The sequence below is a fragment of the Lampetra planeri genome, chromosome 4 (genome assembly GCF_965212315.1).
Source record: "Lampetra planeri chromosome 4, kcLamPlan1.2.h2, whole genome shotgun sequence".
In the NCBI taxonomy this organism is placed as follows: Eukaryota; Metazoa; Chordata; class Hyperoartia; order Petromyzontiformes; family Petromyzontidae; genus Lampetra; species Lampetra planeri.
In genome coordinates, this window is record NC_136110.1 from 14264127 (window position 1) to 14282673 (window position 18547).

At 50.8% G+C, this 18547-nt stretch overlaps 1 protein-coding gene across 4 annotated transcripts in view; it reads right to left on the minus strand.

The window, feature by feature from the left end:
- Nucleotides 1-6445: 6445 nt before the first annotated feature.
- Nucleotides 6446-18547, minus strand: part of WDR11 (WD repeat domain 11) — a 41135-nt gene continuing 29033 nt past the window's right edge. For 3 of the 4 annotated variants that reach the window (XM_078593328.1, XM_078593325.1, XM_078593326.1), the window contains 6 exons: nt 17870-18017; nt 17634-17729; nt 17117-17282; nt 16904-17001; nt 16061-16206; nt 8518-13808 (listed from right to left, as the gene is read on the minus strand). In XM_078593328.1, the coding sequence (XP_078449454.1) occupies nt 13382-13808; nt 16061-16206; nt 16904-17001; nt 17117-17282; nt 17634-17729; nt 17870-18017 (1081 nt within the window). In that variant the 3' untranslated portion in view covers nt 8518-13381. Of the gene's footprint in view, nt 8406-8517; nt 13809-16060; nt 16207-16903; nt 17002-17116; nt 17283-17633; nt 17730-17869; nt 18018-18547 lie in introns of those variants that run through there. The other variant, XM_078593327.1, reaches the window with a different exon arrangement.

An 18547-nucleotide genomic window follows, 5' to 3' on the forward strand; every position in this document is an offset into this window, starting at 1 on the left:
GGGAAAGGGGGCCAGGGGGGGGGAGGGGGCCAGGGGGGGGGGGAGGGGGCCATGGGGGGGGGAGGGGGACAGGGGGGGGGAGGGGGCCAGGAGGGGGCCAGGGGGGGGAGGGGGCCAGGGGGGGGGGAGGGGGACAGGGGGGGGGAGGGGGCCGGGGGGGGGGGGAGGAGGCCAGGGGGGGGGGGAGGGGGCCGGGGGGGGAGGGGGCCAGGGGGGGGGCCGGGGGGGGAGGGGGCCAGGGGGGGGGGCCGGGGGGGGAGGGGGCCAGGGGGGGGGGGCCGGGGGGGGAGGGGGTCAGGGGGGGGGCAGAGGGGGGGGCAGCGAGCTCCTCTTAGCTGCAGTCAAGGGGGGGGGGGGGGTCACACGCGAGAAGCTGTTGTAATCACTGCCAGCACGCACTCCCAGCCGCCTTTGTCTCCCTGCCCCAGGGGCCGACCTCTCGTCACGCCGCTAGACGGGACCGCCCTCCCGAACCCAGCAGGGGGAGCGAGTGGCCGGCCGGGAGAGCGGCCTCCCTCCACCCTCACCGCGCGTCCGAGCAGCGACCGACGGTACTCAGGTGAAGAAGGGCACCCCGCGGCGTCCATGTGTCGGGGCAGGCAGCCAGGCAGGGGTTGTCGTGGCCGCCAAGTTCTGGGTTCCAGATGTTTGGGACGCGGCCTCTCACATCAGGAGAGGGGGGCGGCGTCCCCATCGCCACCTTCCAACAGTCGGCACGCACCACGTAACATCACATCTCTACGGTGGGAGTGAAGGGACATTGCGGTGTCATTACAATAATCCGTGCCCACTTGTGGATTGTGTTTGGCAGACGCTGCTGAGCTGGCTGCGTGGGTGGTGAGGGGAGCCTGCAGGCCGGGCCCCTTACGGCCCAGAGCGTGGTGACGGCGGCCACCGCGCTCATTCTGCCTTCATCCGTCTTCATCCTTGACCCCGACGCAATTCCCGATCCCATCCCTCCTGGGGTCGCGCTGCAGTGACCATCAGAGCGGACCCACGCGGACGTCCACAATCAACGCCTCATTCGAGACCCAAAAATCCCACCTCCAGGCCTTGACATTCCTCAATGACATTGAAACAGCCATCAACCGCATCATATCATCAACAAGCCAATGCGTACTTGTTCATAGATGCGATTTTGGCCATGTAACCCCAACTATGGCCCATATTGAAAATCACTGTGGTCTGCGCTTAGATGAACAGCAAAACTACACGAACTCTCTAACCCTGAGGCCCTCTCGTACCTGGCAGACATCGACATTGGCATGCAGCTCTTTAACACATTGCTGCTGCCATAGGCGAGAAGAGGAATCGCATCTCTCCACTCCAGTGGCGTGCGGTGAGGTCAATGGCTGGGGAGGCACTGGCTCGTGTCAGAGCCAGATTCACACACTGAGGGGGCGTGGTTTCACTGAGGGGGCGTGGCCTCAATGAGGTCGGCGTGTTAGACACGTCCCCCTCAGTGAGGCAGATGTGATAGCTGCCTCCCCTGGTGCTTTTTCATTGCAGTTTCATGACGAGACCAGCGAGCCTCAATATCTTTATACACATACGTGAAATAAGTTACCTGGAGTATGGAAGGCGAGGACATTAAATGAAGGGGTCTACAAACATTACATTGGTGACATACTGAGATAGTAGCAGGCACGCGCTTATTGCCCGCGCTCCATCCAGTTACTGAGGGGTTGCGCAATCAGAGGGGAGGCTGAGCTCGTCGCTGCCTCACCTCTCGTCTCTTCCTGTATTTGCAGCGGAGCTCCGCAAATTTATCGATTTTTACCATAAAAATTATTGGAATCGTACAGAAATGACATTTATAATACAGATCAGTGGAAACATCTTAATATTTATTTTATTAGATTTTTTTTTTTACTTTTCGTAACAGATGTTTTCATTGGAGTATGACAGGTGAGGCTCTGCCTCCCCTGCCTCCCCTGACCGCACGTCCCTGCTCCACTCCTGCCTCGATCCTCCGTTCCCGCCTCGCACATCAAAGGTCCCACCGCTCTCCCCATCCTTTCCACAACTCACCCAACCCCAACACTCAGCTCCTATCCGACCCCACTGGATTAGTCAATCACTTCCTCCCTCACACCCTCCTTACTTATTACCCTGCTGCACTCACTTCCCCAACATCTTCCCTCATCCCCATAGTTTTCTCGAGCCCATCAGCCCCACTCGCTCCGCATATCGACGCTCCACATGCCCCGTCTCCAGTCGCCACTCCGCCTTCATCAAAGCTTCCCCACACACCTCCAGCACCTCGACTCATCACGCAGGAGGATATTCGACTGCTGTGCCCAACCTCCTCCACTCAGTGCTGGAACAGCAGCAGCACGTCATCATTTAGCCTCTCAAACACATGGAAGGATGCAGCAGAAGCCATTCTGGACACGTTGTTACGACTTATCGATCAATAATAATAATACTACGATCCACCTGGCATACATTCCTCTGGGGCTTTCTCAAAATGCTAGAAAAGGAATTCACAAATATCCAAGAAAATAATGAAACATTAAAACTAAGAATTATTGTGTGGATCTTATACACGACCATGACATGCTATGAAGTGGTAACTTATCTTTAGCATTGGCGTTGATTTATACAGCGAGTCCTCGTTTAGCCCAGTAGGTTCGTTCCTGAAAAGTGCCGCGATAAGCGAAAACAATTTCCCCGTAGAGGGGCCGTCCATAAATTACGTCACGCACCTAGGGGGGGGGGGGGGGGTCAGACATTTGTGACGAGGGGGGGGGGGTTGAGAAATGTGACGTCACATCAAATGCGCAACTTTAAATAAATATAGACAACATGTTCTAATTAATTAAATTGACTTTTTAATAAAAGTTTCTCCTACAACATCAGAGTGCAGCGCCATATTAAATACGCACTACAATGACAATAGTTTAAAGCTATTTGAAGGCAGAGCTTTGTGACGTCATATTTGAGGGGGGGTCCGACTTTTTGTGACGCCGTGTGACGAGGGGGGGGGGCAAAAATCGTCCAAAATCGCGTGACGTCATTTATGGACGGCCCCGCAGGTAATGTGACGAATGGAAGAATCGCGTTATAGCGAAAACGCGTGTGGACACCAAGCGTTAAGTGAGGATTATCGTATTCTATATATAAAAAAAAAATCAAACATCTGCAATGTTACATTTATTCAATTGCTGGCAAGAAGAGTGATGCAGTTCCCACATTGTTCGGTAAAAAATATTAGTTTAGCTATTCTTTCTACGAACACAAAAATGTATCCGTTTTTGGAAATATATATTTGGCAATGCATTTAGAATGTATATTTAATGTATAGATTGTGTTTGCTTCTTTGAGAAAAAAAGTTCAGAGCCCTCCCGAGGGGCGACCACCCCAGGCCCCGCGCTTTGGGGGGGGTCCCCGCGATTCAACGTCACGGTGCCAGATGGAACACTTCTGGTTGAGTTTGAAGGCGCCGAGGGAGGGGCCCACCAGGGTGTGTAGTTTGCCCCGGGCCCCGCACCCCCAATCATGGACGGCCCTGGAGAAGTTGAATGGGTTAATATTTATGGTGTCTTCAAAAGACAGGTGGTCTAAAGCTAATCATCACCTTAAGGTGCCTTTTGAATAAAGTCCAAATACAAATACAGTGCCGTACTTTTAAACCGTAATAACCTCATTCTATTGTATTCGGTGCACGTTGGACGAGTCGCAGCAGCGGTGTGTGCTTTGGGAGCTGGTGTCTGGAGTGGCGGTGAAGGAGCCTTTGCTGCGGCAGGCGGACACCTGTCCGCGGCTACGAACGGAGTTTGTATCCAACAAAGCCGAGAGAAGAATCTCTGCTGCTTCAGTAGCGAGCGCATTCACCGCAGTTTGAAAAACTCGCGTGCCAACGCGCGCGCACATCGCCACCGTATTTCTCAAGTCAACGTGACGGGAGGTGGGAGCGCTTTGTTTTAAAAGGTCTCCGTCTCCGCATGGGCCGCGGCTGTAAGCAAAGTGGAATGCGGCGCATGTCTCGAAGCCGTGCGCGTTTCGCCGCCCAGCACTACTGAACTAAACGGTAGTGTTTGCACAGCACACACTCTGGTGCGCGCAAGGGCCATCAGTCACAGAGGGCCACGTTTGGATGGCACTTACAACTGCGTGCCACGCATGTTGTGGCCACTCCTTTCCATTGGCATGTACGTAAAGATTTTCATTTCAAGGGCTGCTACGACTGTCGAGGCAGGTCTAATTTTAAGCAGGCGGCACGAATGTGATTCTGCAGTCGGCTGCGTGGTGGAACGCACTGCCCATAAAACCAGCATGGTGTTAGTAGTCCACTGCGATCAGGCCTCTTTTAAGGGATGCAGCTGTCTCCCCTTTTCCTCCTTGTCTGACACAGCCTGCCTGGCCGAGCCTTTACTCACACACACATCACCTTCCACAAGACCCTCTACTTCCTAGCACCCTCACTGCCACCTCGGCTTGGTACGTGTGGTGGTTATTGCCCGACTAACCCCGGTATAAAGTTACCTCCACGGAAAATGAATCAAGGCAACTTCTTCCCTTCCATCTGAATATTTTCAGAGATGCGTTGAAGACGTATTGCTAAATGCTTTCAAGTAAAAATAACCTTGACGCTGTATTCCAGTTCGCACACGCCATCAACGCATGATGTAGCTTATTGGGATATTAACGTGCTAAAATTACCTTTTTATTGTTTCAAATGTCTCCTTATGCATCTTGTGTTAAGTCCAATATCTTATTGCAGTGCAGAATAACTTTGATCAATATTTCCTTTCATTGTCAGACAATTGCACTGTCAGGTTGCACGGAAATCATGTTCTAAGGCTCAGCCCTAGAGCTCCGGATAAAGTTGTGCCCTGCATTTACCTATTTTCAATGGTATTGAGTTCACAACCCATTAGACATACTTGTCTGCCAACACATACATGGAACTTCAGTCACGCTTTTGTATATACGCGATACATTGTGGATACACGGCTTAAAGAATGCATAAAAGCAAAGTGACAGCTCATACGAATTGATATATCACAGGCACTGTGCATTGAAGCCAGCTTCCCTCATTTTAATTCAGGTAACCCCAGGTTACCTTCCCTCCACTTTCATCCTATTGGTCCCTTTGCCTGCTGCTGGCCACTGCACCGCCCCACACCATCCCATCCCATGTCATGGGCAACGAAAGAAAATTGAAAGCAAATTTTTTGATATTTCCACAATGGGATGATGGTATGAAATTTACGGGATAAATATTACACATCCATATGTACATGCAGGATATGTCTGCACATGTCAATTATACAAACCTCGAAAATACCATTACAAAGGGAATACGTTTAAACTTGAAAATATACGGCCACCAATTAATCAAATCAGTTTTGGCCACCAATTAATTTGACCATAAACGAGTATGCCAAACAAGACGTTGTTGATGGTGGAGTCATCATGGTTATCAGCCATGCGTTATCCACTGCTGGATGAATGCCTCAAGTCATTGTCATATCTCACGGTCTTATTTATCTCCTGCACAACACAAGGCCGATTTAATGGCTCCAATGTCCACTGATTAAGCAACTTCTTAGAGACATTGGAATGTTGCTTTTATCAAGTCCAACGGTTCAAAGCACCCCAACCTGCTCTGGTCTGTCACTGTTTTCATTGGCTGCCCTATGTACACGTACTCCAACGTGTATTGGTTACTCTCCCTGACAGATATCTTAATTTATTGGTCCATTTTTGCACATGACATGAATCCAGCCCCACTTTACATGTTTATAATTATCATATTATTGCAGTGAGAGACTAAAACACGCGCGCGCGCGGTCGGAAGGCGTGGTGGAGTAGATAAAAGACATTCCAGGTTTGTTTGGATTATTTTTAGAAGAGCTTTGCCGACTAGGATGGCCAGGCAGAAAGTTTGTTGGAAGAGAAGACCAGTTTAACTGACAGGTTTCATTATCAGACCACCGAGGGTCCGAATTTTGATGGATTATTGATGAGAACTATTCTGTCCTTGGCCCTATAGCCTAAGTGTCTTCACTGTTGACACGAAACTTGAATTGTCTATGGTCAAGGTATTAATTAAAATATGACCACCACATTTTACATATGGTAACATTACCACGTTTTTGTTCAGTCAGCATTATTTCTAACTTGCTGGATGTAACTTGTCTAGATGTAATTGCTTTGTAATAAAAAAATGTACAATCTTTTTTTGCCTCTTTATTTAAAAATGTGCAGGAATTTTTTGGCCGAGGCTGATTAAAGCAAAAAATACTTTCTACAGCTTTCAAATGTAAGTTCACGATTTTCAATGAGGTGTTCTTGTTTTTGATTTTACAGCCAAAAGGAATTATCCAGAAACTGTTTAAACGTTTTGTTCTTAAAACATTAAGTATAACAAAAAAAAATCCCTAAATGAGAACATTTCATCCCGAATCACATTTACAAAATAAATCGGTGTCAAACGTGCAGCTGAAAACGCCTTTGCCAACAATGCAAATCACGTCGAGTTTATTTAGAACAGCACATCATCACATCATCACAGCAACAACAGCTTTGAGTACAGTTACGTTCGGCAGGAACACTTAAACGTCGCTTTATAAAGTGTTCAGCGTGTCCATACAGTATTGTACTCTAATCCAGGAGGAACAGCTGATCCACCTCGAGGTCGGCTGCTGCCAGTCGTTCACCTGTGTGTGCACATCGGTGGTCTGCATCGCGTATCTGCAGGTGCACACGTCACGGCAGCAAATAACACAGCGGCTGCTCCCGCAGACAGCTGCTGTTGGCAAGAGGCCGCTACATGAAGTCCGATAATAATTTGGTAGTCCACATATTTAACGTTCCGCATCACGTGAAATGGAAAAACATTTTAACCACAAAAAAAACATCGTTAAACCGATTTGAAAAGTGATCATAACGTTAACTTTATTTGCATTGTTACGTAATGTGTACCAATTGAATGTTGCCACCTCAAATACTACCAATGTCCGCTCTGAACCTGGACGACACAGGCATGCGAGTCTGATCATCAAGAGGTTGGCTGGTGCCATCACCTGTGTCTTGGGGCTGGATTACACGGTCCACACAGCTTACCGCTCTAGACCAGATCTGTTCAGAGCGTGCTCATGTCAATGCAAGCCAAGCTTTGCACAAATGAATGTGTGCATTCGGAATTTTAAGAAGGAATGCTTTTGTCTCATTTTCTTAAGATAATGATAACATCGGTAAATACATCCCATGCTGTGGAGTCACGTGTTTGCACCGGACGATCCGACACGTATCCTAGTACAGCAGAGCTCCTCTCGCACATCATCCTCGCGTCGCGCCTCGCGATGTCACCCCGCGCCCAGGGCAGCGTGGCCCACAGACCCACGAGCAGCTCAAGGGGTCCCCCACTCCTTTTGGTGGTATCAGCTGGAGGACAGGGACCGAGCGACACGCTTTGGTGTGCGCTGCCCCTCAGCTGGGGTTTTACTCCCTGCCGATGGAACCTTTAAACACGTGTCGGCTGTGTTCCCATTTCATAGTGGGGCCAAACGTGTGACACAAAACAGAATGGACTCGATGCAATCGGTGATAACTGCTCATGTTTCAGGCTTAATCCAAAAATGATTCTGCATTGCGCACCTAAACGCTACCATCAGTCCTCTCCAATAGGTCTGTCCACAGCCACATTCCAGGGCCATTTTGGCCAAAGCAATGTGTACATCAATTATATTGTACCTTGTGTTTGTATCAAATACATCGTCACATAAAATCATTTTAGGGTGTCGGTGTGTTAGATTTAAAGGTTTTTCAACCCTTATCCGTGCATCTGCATTTCCCCATATCTCCATTGCAAATTATAGCCTCAATGTTTCATATGGTTTTTAATAAAGAGCACTCTCAAGAAAGTGTCTGCTAACGGTCCACTCGTTACAGTCCGTTGTTCCTTTGCAACTCTTCGTGCCACAAGCCCCACGGAATGGATTCGTGAAAGGCGCTCCGACGCTGCGCCTCTGGTGCAGTGTTGCGTGCCGCACGCTGGCGCCATGGGGCCCCCCGCACGCCGTCTTATCGAAGAGTCCTGCGCTTGCTGCGTTGGGCCCCGCGAATGCGGTCTCTATCCTTCCCAAGCGCGCCCCCCCCCCCCCCCCCCCACCTGCGGTCGGCACCCCGGGGGGCCCCCGGAGTCGGCAAGCCCTACGCTTCTACCATGCACGACGAGCCCAACGTCCCCGGCACATGCGGCGCCGCTTTGTCGGGCTCGAGGCCGCTCGTCTTGTTGGAGTCCGGTGTCTCCGCCTCCCGAGACGGCGCGAGCTGGGCCAGGATCTCGACGCCGGCGGGGCCGCCACGTGCCGCGTACTCGGCGGCCGCGCTGCCCAGGCCCAGCGAGCGCAGGTAGCGGCCATACTCCGCGCACACCGACTCCGTCAGGGGCCGTGCAGCGAGGCGCGCGCACACACGCGGGTCAGGAAAAACACCACGGGCTGGCAAGAGGCAACTCACAGCCACCCTCCCGAGCCATAACCATCGTGTTAATAAATGCTCATTCATGGACTTGGCCAAACATCCCAATATAATGCTACAGCTGTGGTAATTGTTGGCGCTGCTTCAGCCCACTTTCCCATGCCCCGGAATCTTATAAAACTGTGCAGAGTGCTTTAAACACGTGTATCTATGTATCATAAATGCCCACTGCTACCGAGACATCACCTCACAGCCATCAACTCAGCCGTGGCCGAACCTACCGCTCCTGGCACAGCCGGCATAAAAACACCATGGCCATAGACTCTGCAGGAGGTATAGGGCAAATGCTGTTACACTCATGCCTCGAGCAGAAGAACCTTGGTGACAGCAAAGTGCAAGTACACACTGCTTGTTTGTGCTCCGCTGTGTGTGGGATTGTACAATTACACGCTCATGTAAGTGCATGTGTGTGTGCGTATGTCGTGTTGGCAATTCATCCTTCACCTCAGTTTAGCCCCCTGTTAGGCAAGTATGTGCTGTTTGTGTCGTGCAATGCCATAGAGGGAGAGGTTGTTTTTAGCCAGTTGGCCTGAAAGGTCCGACCAACGCAGTAAAATCATGATGGATAATGGAGGCGGCTCTGGCCTCCTGGTTCTCTCGCGCAGGAATAATGGCAGGGGACGTGACCTTTGCACGTAAAAATGCTTTTAACGACAATGCCTAAAAGTCAGCCATGAAATAACAGTACCAACTACTCCATCTTGTAGCCAAACTCTAATTTATAGAAACCCTGAGGTGGAGCTGCTCACAGGAAACTCATCAGGTAATTAATTAAATACGAGACCCATTCAAATTCCTTGCAGAGGCAACTGCCCAACCCACATATCCATGGGAAAGGCTTTACAAGAGGTTCCACTCTGAGAGGGGATGGTGCAGATTGCAGCAACTAAAAGGGTGTCGCCTCTACGTGCGAGGAAAGGTTGTGGAGATAATTTGTAAATACTGCTACGTGGGCAACCTAGGGCAGCAAAGTGGGCAGCCGCTACAGCTGAAAGGAATTCCAAAGGGAAGTCCTAAACTTAAAAAAAAACTAAAACTTTTTTTATTTTTACCAGGTAAGGCCCACTGAGCTAAATATCTCTTTTTCAGATGCGACCTGCCCATGAATGATAGCTCAACGAAGCGGTTTATCATGTGGAAACTTATACCAGCCAAATACTCTAAACGCATGTTTTGAAATGTGGAGGAAAAAAACGGAGGACCTGGAGAAAAATCCACGCTACCACAGGGAAAACATGCAAACTCCAAATATACAGGCATCAGGGTTGTGATCGAACCCACGACCTGCTGTATACAAGGCGAGGGAGATCACAGATCATCCCACGACACCAATAATCCAGGCTTTCAGTCTTCTGTGCTTGTGAATGCCCACTTCTAATACGGACCTTCAGGACCCTCTACCATGGAAGCAAACCAGAGTCAAAGCCGGCTATTGGACATGTTTTGATCGTCTACAGGGCCATTCCGTAGGAATCTCCATCTGCTCTCTGTTCACAGGAAAGCCTGTAAATGTAAACATTTGCCTGCAGACATAGTTCATTGAACCACATCACGCATTAACATAGGACCATATCCATAGTATTAAATCAACTCCACCTGTCCTCTCCAGCACGTTTAAGACTATCTAAACCTCCCTAGGGGCCAGTTGGTTAAAACATCAAGATCTTCCTTTCTTCTCAGTGAAATGAAACACCCCATTATTATTCCTATTTAATCTTGCTATTTAACCACACATTTAGCAATGACCCGGTGAATGTGGTCCATTCCGAGGTGAGGTTTCTGAATTTGTTCTGTCCAGGAAATCGTGCTTTTGCATTTTTATGACGAGAAAAACCCCTTTCCTGCATCCGCATGCAGCACCATGGCATCCTCCGCTGAGTCCCTTCTCCTCGAGTGACACTGAGTCGACTGCTCCTAGCTCAGGCCTCTGGCTGCAAAAATCTCTGTTCTCTTTGAACGGATCTGGAAGTTGAATTAGTCACCTGTGAAACACTGTGCGGTGGAAGCTGTCACTTCAAAGCGTTGGGTCCGTTCAGCGACAATAATGCCAAGAAGGCGAAACATGGGACCCCCTTGCAAGTTCGCCTACGCTGGCTTTGAACTCTCGTGTTGACTTCTCTACTACGCTCGTCATCGCTTTGTCTGGGCTTGCCCGCGTGATGAGCTCACAGGTATTTTGCTATATCCGTGGGCTGCTTACGCGAGCAAGCTCAGAAATGTTGTTACATCTCCTCAGCCAGTGGAGAAGCACCGTGTGGTATTTGCGGTGTGAACACCACACCCAGTGGCTGTACGCAGCCTTGCTGCTGTCTGCTGTGAGCGAGACCGTGCTACGCAAGTTCAATGGAGGCAACAACAGCGATTCATTCAGCCTCAGCTGAAGCCGTCGCATGGCTCTGAAATACAAACAGAGATTCTTAAGATGCCATTCACTATGCCAGCGATTCCCAACAGATGTGGACCATCATGCAGCACAAATTATTGTACTTTGTGAAAAGATCTGAACCAGTTCCATGGACCACTTCCCACAGAATTGTGGCCCACCAGCAGCCCGCGGCCTACGAGTTGAGAACTGCACTGTGTCACATGCAAGAAGACGTGTCGAGACCGGACCAGTGTGCGGATGATGACAGTGGATGAGCGACGTTCGGATCGACCAACAGTGTCGGACGTGCCGACACGTTTCTGCTTTACTCACTAGCGTGAGTGTGCATGCGTCTGTGCCTGCGCGTCCACGGCCAAGAGCTGGTGTGCATACCGTGCGTGCATATGCTTGTGGATGTGTGTGTACTTACAGGGTGTGTGTATTCAGTGCCCAGGGGGAGTTGGACTACCTTTTGAGCAGGTAAATACAAATTACAATGGATTTGTCAATCAAGTAAACCAGCAGAGTGACGGGGACTCAATTAGACCTCGTGGCATCACAGCAAAACACGTAGTGCCTTGCAGGCCAAGGGAAGCACAAACACAAACCCACACGGAGCAGCAGCAGAAGCAGCAGCTGACCTAATGACGAAATAGCCGTTCACCTTCAAAGCTTAAATTTTCCCATTTCACAATTGTCAGCAGCAAAACGCCAAGCAAATAGCTGAACCATTCTTGTGGATATTCAATATGGCGTTTCTGCTCACTGAGTGTCACATTTGTGTCCCTTTGTGTTTTTAACATAACAGTCTTCCATACACAACACAACACCTCCCAAACGACAGGCAATGGCACACCTTAGCAAGCGGGAACCCTTAAGAAAAAATAGCACAATCTCGAGCCAAATAGAAAGCGTGCGTCTGTAAAACAATGCAAGAGGCAGTGCAGGCTACTTGAGCACGTGCGAGGGTGAGTCCAGCGTGTGGCACAGTGCTGATCTGAGATGCTGGCCCAGACGGCCTGGCACGTTGACAGGTTCACTCTCTCCATTTCATCCTCCTATCATTCTACACTGACGGATGTAAACGCTCGGCATGCAAATGTTTTAGATCCGAACAGAGGACTGCCTCTGTGGAGAGCGGTGGCATAGCAGTTAGCGCACTGCACTACAAACCCGGCAACCCGAGTTTGATTTCCCCTCACAGCCAACAACAGCGACAATTATCTGAACCGGTCCTGGGCTTCCCCTTAGGTCAACTCAGACTCAAAATAAGTACCTGGTACGGTGGGAAAACATCACCATTAGGGAGACAGAGGCAGCTGGGCGTGGTGCTGGTCACCCCCCACCTCGTGTCCAATGCCAGCTTGTACAGGTGCTCTCTAAAAGCACTTGCCTCAACAGTCTGTTCAGGCAATACGGGGGAGATTTTTGCATTTGCCCCTATAAAACTGCTTTACGCACGTCCCACCGACCCCTCGTTTAGTTTGGCTCTTGGTGCAGTCACGCAGTCATGCACCGTGCAGCCCGTCCTCAACCACAACTGCGACCACAACCACGGCCGTGACCCCAGCTCTTGCCAGGACGCGCCAATTTCTAACGAGATGTGTACGATAACAGGGCGCTGTGGCAGAGCAGGAGTGGCGTAAATGCACGTGGCCCTCATCACCACTCTCAGGTGCAAGGGAGGAATTACCCCTCAACCTTTTATACGCCACGTGCTGTTTAGGCGGTGCTGTTTCCTCTATTTACCATGTGGATCAACAATCCTCTCAACGCGATTAAGCTTCCAGCGGCCACATTTCCCCATTGGATGACCACATCAGCGCCATTAGAGGCTGAAGTCCAGCCATTGGATGGTTACCTCTTCCACACGAGGAAGAAAATTGTCCGGAAAGTATCAGATCGTGTTATTTTGGATCATCTGGATGTCAATCTCTTCCAACGGGGGATAATATCTTGAAGCTCTGGTCCATCACACACAACCAAGTCTCTGCTCCTCCTAGGTTCAATAATTTTATAGGATGTATGTTCTTCTTTCACACCGTATATGGCCAACCGCACTAATCAGGTGCCGGGTGTGATGCTAATCGAATGTGATGCGTGATTCAAAGTGGGATACGTCAATCACAAGCATCTCACAGGTTCAATATAGTAACAAAATGGAAGTCTTCTTCATCAAACACAACTGTCATGAAGTTGTGGAGGATGGTGTGGATGGTGTGGATGTGATGAGGCCACAATTAATCATCAGATGTGCTCCTGCTGCCAATCATCGTGAGCTGCGTCTGTGTTTCTCTCACATTTATATTAAATTCCATTTTGTTCCTCAAAATTGTAACATTTTAATAAATCAGCCCATGGGTCATGAGGGCACTGCAACGTCACCGATTCTGTTCTAGCACTGCATAACTGTTCATTTACAGATTCTAGTTAGTATTGGAGTGCATCACACTCCGTGAATTTTCCTTTTGAGTGAAACCTCACAATCAACCACATGCACCATCTGGGGTAGCGAGATGTTAACTACCGTGGGGTTGATCCCAACCCTGACAAATGCTGCATATTTGGAGTTTGCGTGTGTCTCTCCGGGTCCTCCGGTTTTCCCTCCACATTGAGAACCATGAGTTTAGAATATTTGTCTCCCATAGATTTCCACATGAAAAGCCACTTCCGTTGAGCTCTAATTTGTGGCCAGATCGCTTCTGCAAAAGAGCTATATAGCTCAGTGGGCCTGACCTGGCAAAGTAAAAATTGGATAGAGTTTAATAGTTGATATCCATCAGTCCTGACTGACCCCAATCCACAGCCACTGAGCAACAGCTTCCATTCCCTCAGTGCCCGGCGCCGGCTCAGCTGGAGAAGGATATGAGTGGCATCGGTTGGGTCCGCGAGCACCCCGGCCTGCACGCACGCCTCCAGGAAGAGCGCCGCCCGGTCGAAGTAGCGCATGCTGCGACCGAGAGAGCGGGGACAGAGGCATGGTGGGGGGCACACGCATGAGATATGTTGCTATGCATGCCTGTGTGTGTGTGTGCGTGCGTGTATATGTGTGTGTTGGTATGTTATGATCAGGAAGAGTGGCGGGTAGACATTATTTCCCAAGCGAACTCAAGCAAACTGCTGAAGGAGGGTTCCATTTTTGTGTGAAGCCTGCCCTAAATTACATTATAATAACAGTCTGGACCACTGGATGGGTTTCCGCAGGATTGAAAGGATGCCCTGTAACAACTACAGGAGCAGCTCCTTACTCAGTGTGCCGAGAAAGGTCCTGGCAGGGATTAGTCAACATCGACTTGCCAGGCATGCTGAGGAGAGGCTTGCAGAGCCCCAATGTGGTTTCAGGCCAGGGCGTCCTGCAAAGATGCCATATTTTCTGTCCGTTTGCTGCAGCAGAGGTGAAGGGAATTCCAACAGGACCTACATCTCTGGTTTATCGACCTGGACAAGGACCATGATACCATGAATAGGCCTGGGCTCTGAGTCCCTGACTCTCTGCTCACAATCATTAATGACGTTCACGATGGTGGGCAGGCCCAGATAAAGCTACGTGGCCAAGAGTCAAAGCCATTCCCTGTTCACCTTGGGGTACAACAGGGATGTCCGCTGGCTCCCACATTATTTAACATCTTTATTGACCACGTAGTTCGTGAAGCCTTCCATGGCTGTACCGAAGGAGTCTCCATCTGGTACAGATACAATGTGAGGCTGATCGATGCCTGGGTGTGGTTGAGGGATAGATCCCTATTGGTCAACCATGTTACATATGCTGATGATCTGGAGATTGCTGCTCACTCAGAGGAGGAGTTGAAGGCGCTGCTGCTAGACACGGAGCATGCCACTAAGAGGTGGGGCCTTACCATCAGCCCCATCAAAACTAAGCACCTGCCTGGATATGTTGTGCCATCACAACACTCCACCCCTCAACTCCCCATTTGTGATGGGGCAGTTGTGGAGAAAGTGGGAGAGCTTTACATACCTGGGTAGTGTGCTTATGACCAGCTCCGGTTTGACAGTAGAGGTGTCACTCCAAATCAGTTGAGTGGCATTATCTTTTATCGTCTGCATAATGCTGCGTGAAAGCTGCCTCCACACGAAGCTTCGGGTCTTCTCGGTCATGGTCATATACTTGCAAAACGTGGACCCCTCTAATGGGACATCTTCGCCGGTTAAAAACATGGCCTGCCTACGATCCATCCAGGGTTTAACCAGGTAGGATTGTGTGGGAAGCTCACAAATCCTTGAAACATCTAGATAACGTCCCATCGGTGAGCTTCTCCGGCAGGCAAAACTGCGTTGGCTAGGTCATGTGGCCCGCATGTCCAGCCACCGCATCCCGAAACTGCTTTTGTTCGGCCAAATAGAGGGGGCTAAATGGGCACGGCACAGGCAAGAGAGGAGATGGAGTGATGTGGTACAGTATGTGGAGCTGAGTGGATGACTGGTACCAGAAGTGTCAAGATCGGCCTCTGTGGAGGAGGCTCATGAAGGATGCTACTGGGCAGTTGGAAGCAGTTGCCCTCCAGCAACAATGGAGGGCAGAGAAGTGATGCTCACAACAACGAGTGGAGTGCCAGGCGGCTAAAACACAGAAAGTTGGCACAGTAGGGGGCACAGGTGGCGCATTGGCCAATCATCTCAGTTAGTCAACCCATGGCACCTGGCACAAGCGCCGTGGTGATGTTACCGCCACTTAATGGCAAATGGCGGTTGTTGTTGTGTATAGGTAGTCCCCGACTTACGATATTTCGATCTTACGATGGCGATAGCGATAGCGATTTGACAAAATTGTGAAATATTTTACATTTCGCAGGTAAACGCAGCAGCGTACGAGGTACGATACTGTACGTTGGGACGCTGCCGGGATGTACGCATCTCCCGCCTTGTGTGATGCCTCACTCTCACCAGCGGTCGACGGAGTTAAGTTGTCACGGTGTTAGCGCGTGTATTTTTTTCTGTGTTTTTTTGTGTTTCAAAGCCCAATTTTAGTGAAAAAAGCATGTATTGTAATTAATAAATACATACAGTATTTAGTTTATACAGTACGGTACTGTAAATTGCTCCGTTTTGCTAAATTATCACCATTCTATAAGACTCCTGGGTAGGCGAGGCCATTTTCGACTTACGATATTTTCGACTTACGATGGGATCGTCGTAACGCATCTCCATCGTAAGTCGGGGACTACCTGTACTTGGTGCTCGCACCTGTGCAGCATGTCCAGCACGCGCTGGAAGCAGCCAAGCGACAGCAGCACGAGGATCGCGCGTGACTTCTGGTTGACGTGCGGAGAGCAGAGGTGATCGGCCCAGCGCTTCAGCACCTCCCCACACTCCTCCTGGCCCAGTCGCACCTGCACTCACAAAGGTAAAGATCCCCCGTATAGCCTTAACTGTTTGGACAAGTGTTGTTAGCGAGCACCTATGAAGGCCGACACGGCACACAAGAGGGTGGGTGGCCAGCACCACACCTTTGTCTCCCTAGTGCCGATTTTTAGACACCGCACAAGGTACTAATTTTAGGTTGAGTCGACCTAGGGGAGGCCTAGGACCGTGAGCACAGTGCGTTAACCACTACACTAGCACTCCCCACCTGCACGCACGCACACACGCAAGTGTTCAGTACACACACAGTAACGCATAAATTCACATGCACGCATATGCATGCATTCATGCATTCATGAGCACACAAACATACCCGCATTCAACAGCGTATGGGCACTCACTGACCCACGCACATGCACACATTCTCTAACACATACACGTGCAAACGTTCACAAGCACACAACGAAATGGGTATACACACGTGTTCGCGAGCATGTACGCGCGCGCGCACAGCTTCACAAGTACACAATCATCTTCATGCACGCGCACACACATGTAATGTATTTTGTAGATGCATGCTTGTTTTGTCCACGTGAGCCCAGAAGCACTCGTGTGAGTGAGTATGCACAAGTGCAGCAAATGAGGTGGACTAGTGGAGCGTGGCGGATGGCACGTGGCAGGTGGCACGTGGCACGTGGAGTGTGGTGGGTGGAACATGGTGGGCACCTTTGCGAGCCAGGCCGCTTGGTTCCACTGGCCGTACGTCTGCAGGTATCGGCACGCGTCGGCCGCCTTGTCAATGAGACACAGCAGCTGCACACCTTCTGCACATACACGTACGCACAGCGGCAACAGGCCGTGATACCACCAGTTGCAAGAGACACCACCGGTCCCAAGAGACGCTCTTTGTCGTGCGAGCATGCGCAGTACATGCGGTACCCGAAAGCTTGCCACTGGCGATCATGTTGGTGGCGACGAGCTTGATGGTGCTCTGCGCAGCTCCGCAGGCGGGCAGCGTGCTCACGAGGCAGGCCTTGAGCGAGTCGCTGTGGTAGGCCGCGTTCTCCGCACTCGTCTCCAGCAGCAGCTGCACCGCGCGCTCCGTCTGACGCGTGCACAGACACACATGCACTCTCACGTACACGCACACGCGTGCTCGTACACACCTGCACATCCCCATGTGCAGTTGCATCACATAGCAAAGAGAGGGAACAGCCGGTAGAGGGTGCCGCTTGAGAGGAGTGGTTCTCAACTCCAGTCCTTTCTCTTTATGGATATGCAAATTTGGCCACCACACAACGCACGCACCCGACGGTTGGTAATCACGCAAACTTGTTCCGTGGTGGGTTACAAGGACTCAAGGTGAGGAAAGATGCACAGAGGGTTGGCGATGCGATCGAGCGCGACGGATGGCAACGCGCATCGTAACGTGGTGGGCGCAGGCGTGCGGGCGCACCTGTCCCAGCAGCAGCAGTTTGTCGGCACACTTGTTAGTGTGCGCGTACGTCGCGCGCTTGGCTTCCTGCAAGCCGACCCTCTCCAGCTGCCACCTCTAAACCGCAAACACACACGCACGCACACACGCAGACTTGCCGTAACCGTAACTCACGCCAGGAATCAGGCGGTCACCATGCATGGGCACGCGTCGGGGCGGAGAGACGCGCGGCGCCATGCGGCCTCCTCTGCGGGCACCTGGAAGTAGGCATTGTCGCAGAGCAGATCGTAGCAGACGTCGAGGCCGTCGCCGCTGGGCCCCGCCAGCCCCACCGTGCGCTTGTGGTGCTGCAGGTAGAACCCGGCCACCGTCCAGAAGTGCAGCTCCGACTCGTCCCCAAACAGACTGGCGGCAGACACACAGATCCCCCCCGCCATAGAGCATAAACACGGATGGGTAGGCACTTATAGCAAGCGACACATATACACGAGTGCCACCGATCGCGTGCGTTTTATATGTATGTATGTTGAACTTCTTTTGCACTGTACACAGCCAACCGCGCTAATAGCAGTTGCGGGGGAAGGACAAGAGCGAACCACATGTGGGCCTCCCCGAGGTTGAATCTGCCGAAAATGAGTACCAGGTGTGGTATATGAGCATAAGAAAAGCAGTCAAAGTGGTCAGGGAAAGCCTGTTGGTGGCCACATCACCTCCTCGTATGCCATCCCACCCTTATTAGGTGCTCACCAACAGCACTTACCTTAGCAGTGTGGGGCTAAACGTAATCGCTCAATCGTTTGTGTCCCTAATCCCCGTTGTGTAGACACACAATTAATAAGCCTGCCATGGGACGCTTTGCACAGCTGCACCAAAAATATGTTGCAAACAGACAACGGCCAAATTCACATCTCGAGGCACTGCCCTTTGTGTCAGTG